Source organism: Nannobrachium achirus (assembly GCF_963921795.1).
Source record: "Nannobrachium achirus genome assembly, chromosome: 1".
NCBI lineage: Eukaryota > Metazoa > Chordata > Actinopteri > Myctophiformes > Myctophidae > Nannobrachium > Nannobrachium achirus.
In genome coordinates, this window is record NC_137810.1 from 39910465 (window position 1) to 39932047 (window position 21583).

Below are 21583 nucleotides of genomic sequence, written 5' to 3' on the forward strand. Positions count from 1 at the left end.
GACAGACGCATACACACACGGCCACGTATAGGAGACGGTGTAACCACCGCTCAAAAATACCTAAATGGAAGAAAATACATTATCAATAACATGACAAGACAACCATTGTAATAAGATTAAACATACATTACATATGAGGGCTGTATTTCCATACATTTTTTTTTTTTTTACATTTATGTTATATGAATATTATTATTATTGTTCGCGTCACAGCTGAGCTTTCACGACAGTCGGGCGCGTGTTGACGGCACCTGACGTGGCCCGTCAACACAACAATGGCGGACACCGTGCAGGAGGAAGAGGTTCTGACAGGCAGCTGGTAAGAACTGTCTGTTCTCTGTGTCTGTACTGTGACTGTCACCTGTTCATTTATTACATACACTTACATACACGTGTTTATCTTCATGTGCATGATAGAGACGACCCGGTCAATCCTTTATGCTGTGTTGAAGGAAGGCTAACGCCGCTAGCCCCGTTAGCCGCTAACTGCTAGCTTTAATACGATTATGGAAGATAACAATGAATAATAATGAATACACTGAAGGATGAAAACCCGAATGAATCAATGTTCGTTTTCTGTAACCTCCTCTTTTTATGTCTTCGTAAAGCGACGATTGTTGGGTTTCGGAAAAGCTTGTTGTTAACGTTTAATTATTGTCTGGTGGTCCTGTATATTAAAGGGCTTAAAAAGAAACGCATCAAATCTAAACTTGGATTAATGCATATGGTTCATTGGGAAGGACTCGTTCACAGTGTGATTCAAGATGCATAAAATGAGTATGAATTGAATGTATAACACAGTTAAAAAAAGAACACACACACACACACACACACACACACACACACACACACACACACACACACACACAGATCCATCTAAAGAAATTAGAATATTGTGTGTAAAAAAGCATTGTAGATGCCATAGCACCCCAAATCATAACTGACTGCGGAAACATCCCACTTGACTTCAAGCAACTCTGACTTCAGAAGATTTACATTTCTCTATTATAAATCATTGTTTTGAGTGGTAAAAACATAAAAATAAAAACCAGTGTTTCTCAAAGTGAGGTCCCGTACAGGGACCCTCAGGAATCCTTCAGGGGGTTCCAAATGGACCCTTACTGGTCTGTAACTCTGATATTCATTAGACCACAAACATTTGATACGATTTCTGTCTCTGAGACTATGGGACAATAATCTACATGGGGGAAAAAATCCTCAGTCTGTAAATGTAATACTCTCTGAAAGAGTCTACAAATGGAACCGAATGGACTCGCAATTTTTACAGACTCAGAGTCATGGGGTCCTTTACATTTAAAAAAAAAAAAAAAGTTTGAGAACCATTGTCATAAAATGATTGTTCACTCATAAGTAGTGCTATCTACAATAGTGTTGATCCGAGGCTAATACTTTTTTGCCTGGACCCCCATCTCTACTACAGTCGGTGTAGACTAATGGGGATCCTTAAAGGGGAAGACCACCCATTTTCAATATTGAACTATGTCATTAATATACCTTAGAGGAGTTGTGTGGAAATAGAAAAAAAGTTCCCCCTCTTCTGTGTTGCCTAGAACTGGAGGATTGATTTGGGGGTTTGTATTGTAAAGTACAACTTGATGACATCACACATTGTACTTCACAACACAAACCCCAAAACCATTCCTCCAGTTCTAGGCAACACAGAAGGGGGGGAACTTTTTTTCTATTTCCACACAACTCCTCTAAGTTATATTAATGACATAGTTCAATATTGAAAATGGGTGGTCTTCCCCTTTAATAAACAATAAACAACTATGTGTGTGCTGGTTGTGTGCGGTCCGTTCAGGGACCAGGATCTGGCCGAGGCCTTGGACTCTGGGGGTTCTGACATGGAGGAGATGGAGCGAGGTATTGTCCAGGTCCAGGAGATCCCTGCTCAGCAGAGAGCCAAGATGTGGAAGGTGAGTGTCGATTGGATGAAAGAGTGATCCTCGCTCTCGAGAGGTTTCTGGGTTCTTTAATGAAGATTAGCACAGCAGCAGCTGTACTACCTCGAAATAAACCAATATGTTTTTATTGTCTCTGTCAGTGTCAACATCAACAATGTAAAGGACAGTATGCCACCAAAGGACATCCCTCCCCCCCTTGAGTGGTTAATAACACAGAACAATGAGTGATCACGTTCAGTTTTCAAAGACTACATGTCATTGATTTGACTGGTGTTGTAGTGTTTTCAAGCCTAAAGCTTTAAGTTACAAATGTATTGAGAGCGACAGAATTCAGCAGTGATTCAGCGACTCACAGAATACATTCACAGTCTGTTGAATCCCTCATTCTTGATTCAGTACATGAGTCACAGCTACATTTAGAACCGTGTCCTTTTTATAAAAGATTCATTGGACTGTTTGGAACAAAAGTGGAAGATGGTGGTTATTTTTGTCCCAGGGCAATCTGACAAGACCTTAATATGAAATTCCATCCCTATTGATTTCTTGTTCGTCAGCGATGGCCGCAGTGTGTTAGCTGAGCTTTCATTCTTATTAGCTGTGCTTTGCAAGTACCCAACGTGTCTCTCAGGCTTGATTCATACTCACACCGAAAATAGACGATGTACAAGCTCACAACGCGTTACAGCACAACGTGTTGTGAGCTTGAAGATCGTCTATTTTTGATCCACGACAGGCTACATTATCTGTAGCTAACAAGTGAATACTGTCTCTGTATGTTGGGTTGTGTTTCCTAATCATTAAACACTTACTCTTTGTCAGATTGCGCTGAACGTCGCCGGAAAGGGAGACAGTCTGTCTCCATGGGACGGAGTGTTGGACCTGCCAGAACAGACTTTGATTCACAACCGCAGCCAACAGCTCATCGGTGAGTGGTGACTCCCCTGTGTGTGACTGTCATTCGCCACACTGCATACAAATGTGAGGACATTTTAAGGGAAATTAATACTTTGGCCATCAGCACTCTGTCTCGCTTAAAGCTACACTATGCAACTTTCCTCTCCTCCCCCTGATTTGAACCCGGTTTCCCGCACGAGTGCTGACATTATTTTTACCATTGAGATAATAGAGCCTGCCTGCTTGCTCGGGGGAGAAATGTAATCTTGACCGTCAGGTCAGATCCTGTATCTAGTCGAGACATGACCTTTGGCATGATCTACAGTGCATGTCTCGATAGATGAGCAGGGAGACAAAATACAAGCAAACAAATTGTATAAGTTAGATTGTATTAACTCATTGAGTGCCTATCCCGAATTAGTTCGGGATATATTATCGCATACCAGAGTGCCTATCCCGAACATGTTCGGGATATAAAAAAAAGAAAAAGAAAAATTTTGAAAAAAGATTTTTTGAAAATTTTATTTTTGGACCCCATCAAATCTAGTGAACATGATTTCAATCGCGATTTTGCATGTTCCACCCCCATACAACCCCATCTAACATACAGGGCAGCCATGTTTGTTTACATAACATGTAAAACATAATGGCGATTATCTCAAGAATGCCTGAACGGATTTCCAATCGGATTTTTTTGTTTGAAAGCTGTGAACAAACTGCACAAATCCACTCCAATGCAATCCAGGATTGCATTGGATTTTTTAGAGCTCATTCTTCTCTGTTTTTTTCCCATGCATGAGGTGTGCAAGGTTTAATCATGGCTAAGTTGACGAAAATAAGGCTTCTAAAATGCTTGGTAGCCAATAGCTAACTTCAAGCTAACTTCATCCTCTTCCTGTACATGCACAAAGGAAAGTGTTCAGGCAAGTCATGGCTGCAGGGCTTCTGCATATACCAGCATATCTCTATGGGATTTTCTATGGCCACTGGGCGCCCTCTAGTGGTGAAAGGGGTGGCACTCAAAGAGTTAACATACTCTACCATACAGATTGGACAACATTACATTTTATTCACTAAAAACATAGTGCCGGTTTAAGACTAATAGGTCATTGAGGAAGTACAACTGGACTTTTATGATTTTAAAATACAATATATAATTGATTACATTGATAATAATGCCACTTTACAACGCCATTAACATTCTGCACTGGAACAACAGAAGATTCCTTGTAACTTGGGATCCACCCTTCAATAAGACAAGATAAACCTTTATTGATCTGAGTGAGGAAATACGGTTAATGGTTAATGTATGTTAGGGTGAGACTTATACAAGTAATTGACAATACGATACTGTGGCGATATCAATAATATTGTCACATTATAACAATAGCGATGATATCTGTGATGATGTACACTCTATAACCTGTGAATATGAGACTGATAAAGTCTAATATCAACAGTGAATGTAAGGGGGAGTATATGCGAGTCACATAACGGATATCCATAACATGATCCTAACGTGTTACAGGATGCATCCTTTTATGATGGAGCCCATGATTCCTTGAGGCAGAGGTTAGATCATCGGGTTACAAACTTATGTTGAGCGTTAATGAAGCTGCTTGTCCGAGCGTTATTGTACCCACACACAGCACCTAGTCAGTAACACTGCAGTATATTAGGACACCCTTCGGCTCCCACCCAGGAAATGAAGTAACGCAGCCTGGAGGAGAGGGTGTAGTGGTGTCTGTAGAACAATGGCGCGGTGACCTTTTAAAATCCACCCCTTGTCCATTAGTTTGTTATTACAATGGGTTCTTTTGGTGTGTCATCCTGTAGGTGCACATTCCACAGAACATACTGTACATATGTTAGGCATACAGACCTGCTTCATGACAGTAGAATGTCATTGAATCAGCAAGTACATAAAATGCTGAAAGTGACTTTACATGTAGAGCCACCTATGTGATGTTAGATTGAGAAAAAAGGCCCTGGTCAATCACAGGCCCTGGTCAATCACATGTCTACTGTACACGTGCATCGTATCGTTGATGTCAGGCAGAAACCTCTTATGTCTAGATTTCTTCCCATAAATGAATGCCCCTGTACTTGCTCATACTACAGCGTCACACAAAAGCATCAAAAGTAGAAGATCCACAAGCTCGAAGTTTTCAGCTTGCAGATCTGCTACTTTTGCTATTTTTGAATTTGAATCCTAAAAAGTAACCTGTAACAGTTTTGGACATGAGGTTTCCACCCAACAGAGACGATATTAACCATGGCGTCCCTATTTTGGGCATGCCGTTCTAGGCGAAGATTCTCAAAAATAGCCTTGGCGTATTCTGCTTAATAATTCATAGTGCTCTGTTGTCTGGCGGTGTCACATGGCGAAAATGGAAGAGCAAAAAGCTCATGACGTGTTGCAGCACGACACGTTGTGAGCTTTTCAAACCTGCACCATGCAGAGGTGTGATTTTATGCCTGAGTAGACCTATTAGTCTTTAAGCCACGCTGAGTGCTGCTAGGTTTGAGTTCTAGCTGCCATCCTAGTTACTTACTTGGTAGCACTTCATTGATTAATTGGCACTCTGTTTACTTGACTGTGTACCCTGTTGTTTGCTAACCAGAGTTGATGTTGACTGACTGCTGGTAGGACTGATGAATAATGAATAGATACACATTAGGAGGAGGGCAACCCTTTCTGTAAGATCGACTGAATAGACTTAAAATTTCCCGATACGTTGTTTGTAAGCTTGTTGATCTGCTATTTCTGGAAAATGTATGAACATTTCAACATGGAAACGAATATGCAAAATAATTGTGATTAGGCGATTATGTAATAATTGTGACACGCCTAGGCTGAGCGTGCTTGAACAACTGGGTAGCTAAGTGATGGTGAAGAATGGGAACATGGAAAGGCACTTTATGACAAACCACAAATCATTTGACGAGACCTTTCCAGCCCTCATTGAGCTGATAATAAGCAAAAAGGAACTGAAATCTCAACCACCCACAAAAACATGACATTTCTGTTTTCACAAAGCCAGTTGCTAAAGTTAAAGACAGCCACTTACAGCCTTCACAAATGTTGATGAGAAGAGTTGCTCACACATTTGTGATCCAAAATGTGCTCTGTATGTGAAACTAAAAGTGCTGTAAGCACTTTAAACATAGATTTCTCTTTAACAGTTTTTGATTGTTTTGTTATAAACATACAAATAATTAGACGGCAGTAATAAGACATGTAAAATGGAGAAAGAAAAGGAAAATTGTATACATATATATGTTGAAACAACAATCTTTAAATGTAGATTTCTTAATTTTTTATAGAATTCATATCGTAGTCAGACTCATAACCCATGGTGGAAAACCATCACCTTTCTTTACTTCCTCCTCGGCTGTCATGCTCTGTTGTCCTGTGAAATAAAGCACTAAAATACATTACTAGCAGATCTACATGTTCTACGAGTTTGTGAGCTTGTAGATCTGCTATTTATGATGCACCACACCCGGTGCTCCACTCCAGGCTTAACTCTTCTCTCAGTGGTTCTCAAAGTGTGGTCCAGGACCCTCAAGGGGGTTCCAAATAGACCCTTACAGATCTGTAACTGAGAGAATACAAATGGAACAAAAACTTTTATGAGTGGTTTTTCAAAATAATTTCTGAAAATAAATAAAACACAAATCAAAGAAATTACATACATTAGAAAAAAATGTTTTAGAAGTAGTGAAAAAAAAAAACCTGATCTACAAGCTCACAATGTCGCAATGCAACGCGTTGTCTCAAACTAAAAGGTTTGGGAACCACTGTCCTCAACGACCCCGGTAGCCACTTTGAAAACCACTGTCCGAGACAACAACATTTTCTTTTTACCAATTTTTTGTAAAAAACAGAAAAAGGAAAGAAAAAACTCCAGCAAGTGGAGTTATAGGAGTTTGAGAACCACTGCATTAACTCATTGTGAAATTCCAAAGGTTATGCCTCATTCACACTACAGATATATAGTTGAACGTTTTGCTTGGTAATTCAATGTAATCTCAATGGAAACCAGCTTTAAACACCTTCTAAGCCGCGGCAGAACCCCCTGAACCCCGGTACTGCCGTGCAATCAGCGTTTTATTTATAAACATATTTTAAAAAACAAACACACCAAATGATAAACAACGCGCGCGGGTCGTTCAGTGCAAGCCAGCAGGACGTGCACACACTACGTGTTTGGGCGGCCACTTACTTAGAAGCTGCTGCTGGCTGTATTTCTGCCGTTCATTTGCATGGAGCGAGATGGGGTAATCCGCGAGAAAAAACAGCGTTCGAAAGTACATTACGTCCTCGTCGCACGCACATCGATCTAATTCCATGTATTCCACTCATTCCGAAGCCTCCATTTCGCCTGTCGTCTGGTCGAAAAACACGAGGGGATGGGCTAAACCAGGCTGCAGCACACACAGTGAAGGGGAACGTAATGGCCGCTCGTGGAGCCAGTGGCAGAGCCAGCCGATGACGTCATCACGTTTCTGACGTGATCCGATTGCACAACATCTCTTAAAGAGACAGAGCACGACCTGCGACTGTATTTTTCAAAAAATTATGATTAATTTCATTAATTACGGCGAAGTACGGGAATAGACGATTGGCTGAGGGGACCCAGTAGGAAGTCTGAGGGAGTGCGGCCAGGCTTAGAAGGTGTTAAAGGCTGGGCGTGTCGGCTGTCCTTGGAATCCAGCCTTTAAAGCTGGTTTCCATTGAGATTACATTGAATTACCAAGCAAAACGTTCAACTATATATCTGTAGTGTGAATGAGGCATAAAAATGTGGTCCGTGTGCTCTCTGCTAACAGGTACCTGTTTCAGCTGTGTGTCTTACTGTGTGTGTTGTAGACCAGCTGGGCGTGTCGGAGGAGGACGGGGACGAGATGGTGGCGGACGTGGAGTCGGTCATCACCTTCTACTGCAAGTCCAGGAACATCAGCTTCAGCCCTGAGCTGGGCTGGCCACACCTTCTCAAACCTCTGCTGGGGCTGCAGCTGCCCCGCAGCGACCTCTACAACTGCTTCTACGCTGTCATGAACAAATACATCCCCAGGTCAGTCACAAAGCTTCTCTACGCCGTCATGAACAAATACATCCCCAGGTCAGTCACAATGCTTCTCTACACTGTCATGAACAAATACATCCCCAGGTCAGTCACAATGCTTTTCTATGCCGTCATGAACAAATACATCCCCAGGTCAGTCACAATGTTTCTCTACGCCGTCATGAACAAATACATCCCCAGGTCAGTCACAATGTTTCTCTACGCCGTCATGAACAAATACATCCCCAGGTCAGTCACAAATGCTTCTCTATAAGGGGGCACGGTGGTGCAGTGGTTAGCACTTCGCCTCACAGCTAGAAGGTCCTGGTTTCGATTCCCGCCGGGGGAAGCTGTGGGCGCTGGGGGCGTGTTCCTCCAACCGCGTCATCAGCACCCACACCCTAGGTGGGGTTGGCGATAGGGCCTTTCTGTGGTGAGTTTGCATGTTCTCCCCGTGTCTCCTTGGGCATAGGCCCTCACACAAAAACATGCAGTAGTCCTGGTTTCTATACTACCTCCCCCTAGCCAGCCGGGTGCTCCCCAATGTCCCCTGGCGCCGCAGCGGAAACCAGGACTAAAGGTTAGGTAGTCACCGGGTGAGAAAAATGGGTTGCAAAAACCGTGGGATAATAAACATAAAAAAAAAGAAAGAAAAAAAAATGCTTCTCTATGCTGTCATGAACAAATACATCCCCAGGTCAGTCACAATGCTTCTCTACGCCGTCATGAACAAATACATCCCACGGTCAGTCAGAATTAGAGATGGGTATTGGTGTTACGGTACTTGTATCACAATATATTTTGCGATATATTGGATTTATAACTGCCGATACCAATGTCATCAAAAAAGTAAAAACATGGCAGATATACCAGCTCAGGCGGCGTCTCGCACTAATTTACAGTTGCATCTCGGCAACAACAACCCCAACCTCTACCATGATGTTTTTTTTGTTTGTTTTTTAAATGTGGAAGTGACCAGAGGAGTTGAATCCTAACAGCCCTGTCTTTATGGTGTGTGTCTTCTCCTCTCAGGGACTGCATACCAAACGGTCGGCCCTTCCACCTGTTCAGGCTGCTGCTGCAGTACCACGAGCCCGAGCTCTGCTCCTTCCTGGACACCAAGAAGATCACACCCCACTCCTACGCCATGAGCTGGGTGCGTCTTCCCTCTAACCCACCCACCCACCCTGCTGATTACACACCACATACCTCTCATTTCTTAAAACGGCAATCCATACATTTTCTTTAGTGAAAGATGCCCCCAACCCAGGGACTTTAAAGGTGATGCACCATGCATTTAAAAAGTATTTATGTCATATTGTTTATGTCCCAAAAACGTTTTTCAAAAGGTTTGAGGCTAAATTACCCCCCCCCCCCCAAATCTTTAAAAAAAAAAAAAAAAAAAAAAAATGAACAAAAAAAAGTTTTTGAAAAAAAAAAAAATGTTTTGATTTTTTTTTGATGATGACGTCACAATCGGCAGATGACGTCACAATCGGCAGCAAATCTCGATAGCCTGTTTTGAGAACCCGTGGGATACTTTTAACCTTCGCCTTCTCAAAACCAGAGAAAGACACAACGGTCAGAAATGGGACTTTGTGAGGATAGAAGATGCTAGTGGGACCCCCAAAAAAGGTTTTAAAATAGGAAAAGTGAAATTTCATGGTGTATCACCTTTAAAAAAAATGCTCAAGACACACATTTTCACTGTAGAGGATTACTAGCTTCACTTGTTGTTTTGCGGGTTGTGTTTGCGAAACCTTTCTAAAGATGTTTGACAATATAATGACATGGCGTACATAAGAATGGCAGGTTGAAAGGTAACGTGTGTGTGTGTGTGCGCGCACGCTGCAGCTGGGCAGTCTGTTTTCCAGCCACTGCCTCCCAGACGTCACCCAGGCGGTGTGGGACAGCTACCTCCATCAGACCGACCCCTTCCTCGTCTTCTTCCTCATGCTGGTCATCCTCGTCAACGCCAAGTAGGTCGCCTCTCCTCCGCCAACAGATCGCTCCGCAGGTTGTGACCCATCTTGTCTTCTAGACATGCCTTATCCTTTTTTTTTTGTCCCCACTCTAGAGAAAGCATCCTAGCGCAAGAAGAAGGGCACAGCAGAGAAGACCTCATCAGTGAGTCTGTGTGGATGTCGTTCATGATCACGTTCACCCATTTAGTCTGGAACCACTTTAACCATTATTTTATGCTTTAACCATTCAAAGATAGCAGATATAAAAGCTCACAACAAGGCACAGAGAGAGAGACATAGAGATTGCGGCCATTACATCGCTAGCTGACTGTAGACTATTAAATATAGATGCATTATGCACATACTGTAGGCTCTGTTTCATCACACTGTTATGTGGACTTCATGTTTGCTATGCAATTACAAACTTTTACATGTCAAGGACCACCATAACTCCTAAGTAGGGGAACCATTTGGTTCCATTCTGTACACTCTCATTGTTACAGATTTGTAAGGGTCCATTTGGAACAATCTCAAGTAACTGTGAGGGATAATTCTTTTTTCCCCTGTGTTTTTGCAATTTGTCAGAAATGTTGGAGGAATCGCCCTCTCTTCTGGAAGCCGAGGACATTGAGGACTTGTTCTCCCTGGCTCAGTATTACCAGAGCAAGACCCCGCTATCTCTCAGAAAGGTAATGAGGCTGATCATTAGAGCAAGACCCATATACTGTAATTGCAATTATGCAGCCCATTTGTCCCGATTTTCTTTTAACCACTTTCTACCTGGTGTCTGTATTGTTGGTCATGTGGTCATATGATGCTGGTGTGTGTCCCTGGCAGGAGAACCAGAACCTGTTTGGCAGCAGCCTGGTGGCCCTCAAAGAGGAGGACATGGATCTGAGTCAGGCTCTGTGTCTGCCTGTGTCTGTCCCCGAGATCCTGCAGGCCAACCAGCTGCAGCAGGTCAGCACAACACCCCCTCCCCCCACCCCCCAAAAAAATCTATTTCAACTTTTGTTTGTTTGTACATTAATGCCCTACTGCAGGTTTTATTCATATTTTACCAATGAAATGTATTAACTAGAGCTTGTGACTAAATAATAACTACATTTGATCCAGTTTAACACTTTTTTTTTCTTTTTTCTTTTCATTTCCTGAAAAGTAACTGATTTGGATACAAGATTTCCGCCTTGTAACATTCTTCATCAAATAGCTTGATATCGATATTGTACGGTACTGTAATATCGTATTGTATAGAGATCCGTGCTCATACACATACATTTTTAGTTATCGTGGTAATAAGTCACTGTTTACAGACGGTATGGCGGTATCTCCCCAAAAAGTTGTTTTGAATGATTAAAAACAGCGGTATGCATTACACAACTGCGGTTATTGCACACAGCCCTAGACCGCACCAATGCAAATATTCACAACTACTTGCAACAAAACAGTTTTAAGGCCATGTCACACCAATACAACTCCTTGCAACAGCCATTGGGGATAATGGTTGCAAGTAGTTGCAAGTAACTGCATGCAACAGTTGCAAGGAGTTGCAAGGAGTTGCATTGGTGTGCACTGGCTTTAAGGGAAGTTCACATCAAGCACTATAACAATAACTGTCGTCATATTTCTGGTGTGAACTCTGTCATCCACTTAAGCTAGAACTTTTTTTAATATATCATTTTAGTTGTAAAAATAATTGCGGTATAATCACGGTTATGAACTCGACACCGCGGTATGCATTACACAACCACGGTATTGCGGTTATTGCACCCAGCCCTAGTCTCAATAGAAGAGCAATGCAGCCACTGTTGGTCCTGTGGACCTACTTCAGAGCAGGCCATGCAGATCATCGTTGTTAAGAATGTCTTTTATGGTCTTCCTGGCAGGACGGGGTGCGTTTCTTTGTGGTGGACTGTCGACCGGCAGAGCAGTACAATGCTGGACACCTGGCCACCGCCTTCCACCTGGACTCAGACCTGGTGAGAACTCACCATCAACTGAATTAACCGACATGTACTGTCACCTGAATGAACCCTCCGTCAAAATGCTGCCGCCCCGTGGGTGACGGATCTGTGATACGGCGAATTTTGCTGCTTTTGCTTTAATCCTTGTGTGTGTGTGCGTGCGTGTGTGTTTTCAGATGCTGCAGAACCCGTCAGAGTTCTCTCTGTCGGTCAAGTCTCTGCTGGAGACCCAGAAGCAGTCTCTGGAGTCAGGCTCCATCGCCAGCGGAGAACACCTGTGTTTCATGGGCAGCGGGCGAGAGGAGGAGGACATGTACATGAACATGGTGCTGGCTCACTTCCTACAGGTTAGACCATATACATAGAAAGGTAGACACTTCCATCGGTTCTAGTGCATATGCATCGCAGCACCGAGGGAATCTGCATTGCTTCCGCCGTTGGACTGTTCTACTGAAACCAATGACTAATTCATATTTGCACGAGGGCACTACACCCCCATAAATAGCCGATCTACAAGCTCACGCGTGTTGTGAGCATGCAGATCAGCTATTTCTGTTGTGCCACACCCACCGGCGAGCAAACAAGTTTAAATCAGACTTGAGACATGGTTCAGATGTGACTATGACCTTTGAAGCTGCCATTTATTGAAAATAACAAAATTTATTCATGCAACCCTATCAAGACCTGGAATAATTTAAAGGAGTTACATTTAATATATATTTTGTTCTGTTCTAGAAAAACAAAGAGTACGTCAGCATCGCCAAAGGTGGATTCATGGGTGAGTGGAATCATGGAAATGTAATGCATACGTCTCTTTTCCTCTAGGCTTTTTTTCTTTAGTAAACATAAAAAAAAGTGATATTTACTTGTGACCCCTTAATGGGTCGCTTTGGGGGATTAAAAGTGCAAACTAACGAGTGTGTGTGACTCCAGCTCTGCAGCAGCACCTAGTGGACATGAACATCGAGGGTCTGGACTCATCCTATGTCCACTGGATCGTCAGCACCTCAGGCCCCCAGGGCTCCGCTGACGTGAGTCGCTCCACAACCACTGCCATTCATTATTCCTGTTATCCTCTTCTGTCTATTCTGTCTATTCACTTTGTCTCTCGTTGGTGGGCTGAGGACAGTTCAGAAACCTGCCTAACGGTGACATCATTGGCGGCCAATGGCGGGGGTTCCTTTCTTCTTCATTTTTATCCCACAATTTTGTTACCCATTTTTCACCCAGTGCCAATTGCCTAAGCTGTAATCCTGGGCGTCTGACACCGTTTTGCGTATCGACCGCCATTCGAATGGACACAAACAATTATCGCAAAAAGCCACCTGGTTATTTTAAATGGCAGGGGTGTAAACACCAGACTAATGTTGTTTTCACCAACCGAGCGACAAGGCTTTGACGACTGTTTGACCTCTGACCTCACAGGGAGAGGCCCTAGGCAGTGCCGGGGACAGCAAAGGGGTCAAATCACTGGTCAACAAGATGACCTTTGCCCTCAAGTCCAAATCCGTGAACGTAAAGGAGAAAATGATCAGCTTCATCGAGAACACGTCCACGCCTGTAGACAGGTGAGCTTCCACTGCTCAGCTTCCCGCTTGTTTGCACTTTACACAAATGATACTGACTGGCAAAAGGAAATGAATATAGTCTACAGGGGATTGTAGAGTCGGACCGATGCCATATTTTTGGGTCCGATCGCAATTTAGGAGAATCCTAGCCCACCGAGTACTGATGTTTTGACAGAGGTTACTGTATGTCAGAATGTCCAAAAATAAATCCTAATCTATTTGAATTTTCAATTTGACTGAAGTAAAAAAATTGTTATAATGGCCTGGGCAGCTAGTGTAGTGGTCCACACCTAGGCTGCTAATGCACTTAACAGCGTGTCGCGGGTTCGACTCCCGATCCTGACGAACTTCGCTGCGTGTCCCCTCTCCATCTCTCTCCCCATTTCCTGTCAGTCTGTTGTTCACTATCAATAAACTATCAATTAAAGCCCATAAAATATAAATTAAAAAAAAAAAAAAAAAAATTGAAGGGAATGAATAAAAGGAATAGGGGACTTTCGCCCTTTCGTCTACACTTTGGGCATTATATACTGTAGGTGGAAATATTCAAAAGTTCTCGGTCTCTATAATAGATCTACAAATTTCTGTGAAAGAATCAGTAAACATTGTCCCAAAAATCTGCCATTGGTTGGATTCTAGTATAAACACATATCCTTCAGTCCTTCCTTACTGTGGTCGTATTTCAACATCATCTGAGACAGTCATTGTCGATAAAACACATGTTTTAAGTATGGGTTGCTGAGATTTGCTTTTAACCCACAAAGTATTAATTTGCTTTTATGCCTATAAATTCCTGCTCTTCTTGAACCCTTGTACTTAACCGTATCCCCCCCTCACTGTAGTACCTTGTTGTGCCTTATATTCCTATTGCTAGAATGTCTTTCACTCTGCCCTGGCCAGAGAAGGTGCTTCCAGATCGGTAAGAGTTCTTCCAGTTACCACCACCACCACCACCAAACAATGAGCTGTTGTTCTCTCACCACCAGCATGTGTTGTCCTCCACCTCCCTCTCCTCCGCTAGTCTAAAGGGGAGATAGAAGGTCTTGCTTACAGTCTCCAAGGACCCCCACCATGCTCATGATGGGACCTCGGCCTGGGCATGCTTTATAACATCAAACCTCTCACTCACTCACTCACATTCTAACAGCAACACACACTGCTACTAGGGCTGCAATTATTAAAGATCGACATCTTCAAAGCTAGCGGAAATTGACAATCTACAGTACAAACTCGCAACGGGTCGCCTCACAATCTTGTTTGTTGTCATTTTTTATGAGGAAGCATGTCGTCGCTGTCAGGCAGAAACCTTGTTTCCATTTTTGACTTTTTGTGTAAATTTAACATTGAATACAGTACTAGACATAAAATACATCCTTTGTACGTGTTTTTAAAATGCAGATGAATGAACCATGAAGACTGTAAAAGTCAGACTATAAATTATTTAATTTAGTCTTCATTAATAAAATGTATCAATTATTTTCATGTTGATCCATTGATATGTAAAATGTTTTTTTGTTTATTTTACTTTTTTGCTTTTCGATTAATTGAATAAGTAATTGATAGAATGATCGATAAGAACGTCATTGATAATTGCAGCCCTACATCACTATGCAGTGACTTGTGTGTAAGGTAGACCAATCGCATTTTATTTTTGGTTATTTCTTTCAGGTGTGTCTCTTCACGCTATCACTAACAACATCGAGCACTTTGTGTCCGTCCGTAGTTTGTCAACACTTGAGCTAGTACTGTGTACTGTACTGGTTCTAGCTGCTATTTAGGGTGAACTTCACAACCTTCACTGCCGCTTTGCTTTGAGACGGTGCACCCTCCTCTGTCCTTCCATTTTCATTGTATTTCTATAAGGTGATTGCCCCTGTTCTGGGGTGCCAAAATAGCTGATCTACAAGACCTCATCTTGTAGAATTTTAGGGGTGGAGCTGCCTAGAGATACCAAACGGTGCCTTAGGGCCGTGTGTGTGTGTGTGTGTGTGTGTGTGTGTGTGTGTGTGTGTGTGTGTGTGTGTGTGTGTGTGTGTGTGTGTGTGTGTGTGTGTGTGTGTGTGTGTGTGTGTGTGTGTGTGTGTGTGTGTGTGTGTGTGTGTGTGTGTGTGTGTGTGTGTGTGTGTGTGGTCGGTCTATGTCTAACTGACTGACCCCTCGGCTGCCTCTCCTCCCTGACCGTGTTGGGGTGACCTGGTGGTATAACGTTGCCCTGTGTGTCTTGTTTCCTCCGTCAGGCACGTGAGCAGCAGCGACCGCGTGGGAAAGGCCTACAGAGGAGTCAAGCCCGTGTTCAGCATCGGAGACGAGGAGGAGTACGACACAGGTGAGACGCCTGCTCAATTATACAGTATGTAAATGGTGCATTTATATAGATAGATCCTTTATCCAAGGCACTGTACAATGATTGTGCATTACATTCACCCATTCACACACACATTCATACACCGATGGCGGAGGAAAGCAAGGCACCAACCTGCTCACCGGGAGAAACTAGAGGTTCAGAGTCTTGCTCAAGGACACTTCGACACCAACTCTGGGGGAGCCCGGGATCCCAGTTGTTTATTGCTCTGTTGTTTATTGCTCTGTTGTTGTGTTTATTGCTCTGTTGTGTTCTTTTTACAAACTCGGATTATCTTCGAATGATTTATGCTTGTGTCGCAAAGTGTATAACGATCTGAAAACAACGTGTCGCACGTCGGAGCGGCTCGTGGCTCGTCCCAGTGGCAGTGCGACTCGCGGCTAGCTTTGCTGCGTGACTCCGACTCGCTTCATGCAGAACAGGAGAACAGAACAGGTGGCCGCGGCACATCGGCGTCGCGACCGGTCACGACAGACTAGCCTAGCGCAGCTAAACTCTATCTACCATTGCTAACACAAGGGAGATATCATATGTATCCACGCAGTATGATATTGTCTGGCTATGCAAGGCTAGCGACAGACAGACAGAGAGAGAGATTAATCCTGCAAACGTATTCACAACACGTTGTTTTTGCGCGAATGAAACCCACTGATTTAGAACGAGTTGCAGGCAGCCGGGTGCTCATCGTGTCTTCATCATATGTGAGCTTGGTTTTTGACGGAGCTCGTGTGTGTGTGTCAGTGGCACTGGCACGTGTGTGTGTGTGGGGAGGGAGGGACTGAGAGGAGAGACGGAGAGAGAGAGAGAGAGAGAGACAGACAAACGGAGCAGCATTCTAGTCCTGTTCAAGTGTCTAAACTCTCATTATGTTACTCAAAATGCGCACTTGCCCGGTCGGGCAACCTGGTAGCAACTTTCACCTGCCCGACCATTTTATTTACTTGCCCCGGGCAGTCGGGCAGGCGTTAGTGTCAACCCCTGTAATAAACTTTATTTGTATAGCACCTTTCATGAAATAAAATGCAGCTCTAAGTGCTTTATGTGACACACATTATAGACACAATCAATGTCTGCAATCAAATATTCATTAACCACTTTCAACCTGGCATACCTATTTTGGGCATGGCATTATAGAAGAGCATTTTATTTTTGTTGAAATGTGTTTTTATACATACCAGTTTAGCAGCGGTGCAGCACAACATTGTTCAAATTGGCCTTGTTAAAAAAGGAAAGATAATAAAAAAGAAAGCTATGTCATTGACCATTTTCTTTGTATTGAAAAGTGTCTGTTCTGGCAACGTTTAGGCACCAGTTTTAAAAATAGCGGTTTAGGAACACGGTTGATACCTGTCCCTGGACACTCCTGACCACAACATGTAGTGTAACTCGGCATCTCCTTACTTCCCTTTTGTTTTGTTTTCCTCTCCCCCAGACGAGATCGACAGCTCGTCCACGTCCGATGACGACAGGAAGGAGGTGGTCAACATCCAGACCTGGATCCACAAGCCTGACGTCAAGCATCACATCCCCTGCAACGAGGTGAAGGAGACGGGACACATGTTCCCCAGGTGAGAGGATCACATGCATTAGTGGTTCCCAACCTTGGTGATTTCAAGTAGCTGGAATTTGATATCGTTGCTGTCTGGCTGAAAGCTCTTATTCCCATATTGTAACTTTTGTTTTCTTGTGTAAATTAAGGCCCTACTTGATCATACTATAGACAAAAGTAGCAGATCTACAAGCGATGCATTTCAAGCTTGCAGATCTGCTACTTTTGCTATTTTTGAATTTGAATGCTGTCACAGTCCCAGGTAACTCTTTGGTTGCTGTGGGTTGCATGGATGAAAGGAAAATAAAATCTCATGACAAAAAATGTTGTATGGCCAAGTCCTATTATACGAATTGTGTAACAGTGTGACTAAAGAACGGGAGCGGTGGGGCTTATGCAAATCCGCTTATTCCATTGCCCCCGTAGCAACCACATTGTACTTCATTGTTGAGATTCTGCCATAACCATGATTCAGTAACGTTCTAAATCTTGTCTCGTGAGACTTCCGAATTTGGAACTCTCGCGAGACCACAAAATAACAACAATAAAAGCTAAGAAAGCAATTTAGCACGGAATTCTCCTTTAATCCATTCACTCTTTATTAGCGGACTCACGTCCAAATAAAAGATACAAGGAATAGACATACAAGAAACACGACAGGCAATGAAAATCATCATATAGAATGTAAATGGTACATAACTTAACACACAGGCATTTTAGCCAGTGCACCCTTAGGCTGGATGCATACAGTGAACTGCTCATTATGGGGCTTGAGAGCGTCATTGAGAGTGTCTTGGTCCTTTGTGTTGTTGCAGCCACCTGCTGATCACGGCCACCCACATGTACTGCCTGCGTGAGATCGCCTCCAGGAAGGGCTTCTCCTACATCCAGTCCAGACAGGCGCTCAACAGCGTGGTGAAGATCACCTCCAAGAAGAAGCACCCAGAGCTCATCACCTTCAAGTTCGGCAACAACAACACGGCCGGGGTGGAGATATCAGCCGTGGAACGGTACTACAGCACACTTGCTGCCACATGCACACATACAGTGGTGGAAGGAAGAGCTATTCCACATTTTTACGTAAAGCAGCACTATGTCACTTTCTTTTAATGAATGATATGTACTTTTGTCCAATCTGTATCGTAGAGTAATGAATTAAGTTAATACAACACAAACGTATACAACTGGGGTGGTTGTATTTTGTCTCCTTGCTCTTCTATTGAGACATTTAGATTGTTTCAAAGGTCATGTCTCAAATTGTAAAGTAAATCAAAATAGACATAAAAAATCGAAAAGCGATGCCCACTCGGTCTGTCTCTCTTCCTTTGACTCTGAGGCTGTCTCGAGAGATTACAAGTTCTTTAATAAAAAGTATTGAAGTCTTTTTGACAATGGCAGATCTACAAGCCCATGCCGAATCAAGTGGATGTGCGAATACTTCCTTTACATAGATCTACAAGCCCACAATCGGGAGCAGTTCAGCATTTTGATAGCTTGTAGATCTGTTATTTTCAAATAGATGAAGTGTAAAATCAATGCAATAATAATCGAAATCTACAAAGTTAGTTTAGTGCCACTGTTAGTGCCACTAGCCAAATCTTTCCCAACAACATTGGTGGACATGTACCAACCCAAGTCACTGAGGCACTGTTTATCTTATTATAAATGTCTCTGTTCTTTTTCTTTTTCTCTTGTCCACCAGATATTTGATACCCAACGCAGGGGACGCAACCAAAGTCATCAAGCAACAGATCATGAAGGTCCTGGATGCTCTGGAGAGCTCATAAACACAGCCTCTTTCTTTTTATTTATCTTTCTCTCTCTCTCTGTCTCTTTCTGGACACGTCATCCAGCTAACAGTGTTGAGTGGACAGCCTCCTCTGTCTTTGTGTGAGATACGAGAGGGAGGCTACAGTAGCTACTGACTGACTGACTGACCTATGGGACTGTGTGTGTGTGTTGACATACTCAAGCGTAATTTATCCTTTCTCGCGTCGCACGACAAAAGTATAAATGACGCTTTAGGTGCTCTGCGGTCTGGCCGATCTCAAGCAGTTATCCTCATAGTAATTTAAGCACTATAGGTTACGACAGGAGTAGTTTTCTCCTCCCCCCAGTACTTTCGGATGACGCCTATTTGTTTAAAAAACAAAGTTTAACCGGTCTGCAGCGCAGTTTCTAATGGGACGTTTTCCCGTAGCCTTAAAGCGGTTTTCTGCCTTCGTGCAGCAGCCGCGGTCGGTCATCTCTACACAACAAGTTTAACTTACAAGAGGTCCGGTAACGGTAAAAGGCTGCACAGTTTTGACCACGCCTCTGTTTTTTTTGTTTAAGGAGTCTTACAAGAAATAAGGAAACGCGTGGCTCGGGCGTGACAGAGTTGTATTTAAGCGGAACACTAATAGCTGTGCTGTCCAGATCACAGCGTGTGAGTTTCTTCTGCGTTCAGATGTTGCAGTTCTGTTTGTGGCCATTGGGTGGCGTGCGGATATTGAGATTAGATGCCTCCGGTGGTAAGAGCGTGTCTGGATTATGTCACTTTAAAACACCTCTTTATAAAGACCGTTTTAACATCTAGTCTGGCTTTTGTATTCACCTCAGATATGTTTTTTTAAGCTGCTTTGATTTAAGATTCCTGGTGATCGATATCGTACTTCTGATGTGTGAGGTGGCCTTGTTTTTCCAATGGCTTTTTTTCTTCTATTTTATTTTAATAATTAGCTTGAAGAAATAAAAAAAGGTATTGAATCAAGTATCTTAAAACCTGTCTGGGGAAAACACAAAAGCCAGAATAAATGTTAAAATGACCCGGAAGAAGTGTTTTGTTTTGTTTTTGTTTTAAGTGAAATGCCCCGCTTTATTAAACCCCAAATGTGAGGCTGGCATGTATGGTGGCACGCGAGGTGGCACATTTGTTCCATCACAAACCGAAAACAAAACAGTTTTTTTGATATGACAGCCTTAAAGATTATTATTTGAGGGATATTTATAAATATGTACATAATATATTGTGGTAAACGGCTCTACAAAGCTGTGCAAACATGCTATCCAAATAGTAGGAAGACGAGTACGCGGTTGATATTTAACTGGCCTTGAGAAACCAGCTTACACACGGTTTTGAAGGTCTGAAAACGTTAAAGCCTTTTACAGTTTCTGCGTGTGGGTGGGGGGGCGGGAGGGGTGTTCTTATGTTGTATATCCAATGATCCACTTAAATCAGCGGTTCTCAAAGTGTGGTTCAGGGTTCCCTCCAGGGGTTCTTGAGGGGTCTCAAGTGGGAACCAAATGGACCCTTATTACTTGCTCCCCTGTAAGTCCCCTTACAGGTACATTTGGTTCCATTTGTACACTCTTAGAGTTATGGGGGGGTTGTCGGCCCATTGCATCCCACACTGGTGGTCCTTGAAGTTAAAAATAAGGTTTGAGAACCACTGACTTAATGATATCAGTGAAGTGGACTTTGAGGAGAAGAATGTTCCTTGCCCTCTCTGGACAGTATTACCTGAAGAACCTGGACTGAATGTGATATTATTTATCTGAATACCAAAGTCAATTTTTAACCAATTCAAATTAGTTGTACAAGTCATCTCTCTTATTTTTCCATAGCTGACAGGCTCAAAACATTGCTGTTGTAGGTCATGGCCTATAGGTCCCAAAATCTGCATCGACTAGCTAGAGTACTAGAGTTCATTATAGTATAGTATACCACTAATTGAATTTCCAGTTCTGCATTTTCTTTTGCCCTGTATTATCTGAAGTAGTTATTGTATGTGATTTGACAACAGATCTAGATTGTATTGTTTTGTTGGTTAACATGAGTCAAATTTGCCTAATAGGCAGCTATAACCATTGAAACCTACAAATAAACAGTGTGGTCTCCTTTCTCAAAAGCGCTAAATCAAATCTTTTTGTCCAGAGAGGGCTCATTAACGCTCATCTCCGTGTTCTGGGTATGAGACGCTAGGAATCGTAAAGCCTGATTCATAATGCTGTGCCAAAAACAGCCGATCTACAAGCCCACATTGCGTTGCGTCACGATGAGGGCTTTTAGATCTGCTATTTTCGGGAAGAAGGCATTCAAGCTCACTATCAGTATGGGCAACATTCAAACTTAAGCTGAGACTATAGGCAGATGTGCTACCGGTCATGTCTGGAGGCTTTCATGGCATTCCTGTATAATTAATGCATTGTGTTGTAATTAATTAGTAATTTTTGTTAATTGTTCAGTATTCTTCTATTCACTGGAATATTCTTGATCTGAAAATGAGTCTTAAAACTGTGG

The 21583-nt window shown here is 42.8% G+C and overlaps 1 protein-coding gene across 1 annotated transcript; it reads left to right on the top strand.

The window, feature by feature from the left end:
* The first annotated feature begins 268 nt into the window (after positions 1-268).
* Positions 269-20439, top strand: tbc1d23 (TBC1 domain family, member 23). The gene is made up of 18 exons (XM_080725298.1): positions 269-319; positions 1826-1940; positions 2748-2853; positions 7699-7903; positions 8927-9050; positions 9749-9873; positions 9972-10021; positions 10444-10547; positions 10696-10818; positions 11745-11837; positions 11999-12169; positions 12558-12600; positions 12756-12853; positions 13248-13390; positions 15628-15716; positions 17185-17320; positions 18117-18311; positions 19004-20439. The coding sequence occupies exons 1-18, from the start codon at positions 276-278 to the stop codon at positions 19086-19088; spliced, it is 2049 nt and encodes a 682-aa protein (XP_080581424.1). The 5' UTR covers positions 269-275; the 3' UTR covers positions 19089-20439.
* The last annotated feature ends 1144 nt before the right edge of the window (positions 20440-21583 follow it).

Coding starts and splice junctions, on each gene's coding strand:
- tbc1d23 (XM_080725298.1), top strand. CDS start 276: ATGGCGGACACCGTGCAGGAGGAAGAGGTTCTGACAGGCAGCTG. Junction 1,941..2,747: donor AGAGAGCCAAGATGTGGAAG/GTGAGTGTCGAT, acceptor ACTCTTTGTCAG/ATTGCGCTGAACGTCGCCGG. Junction 12,601..12,755: donor CGCCAAAGGTGGATTCATGG/GTGAGTGGAATC, acceptor GTGTGACTCCAG/CTCTGCAGCAGCACCTAGTG.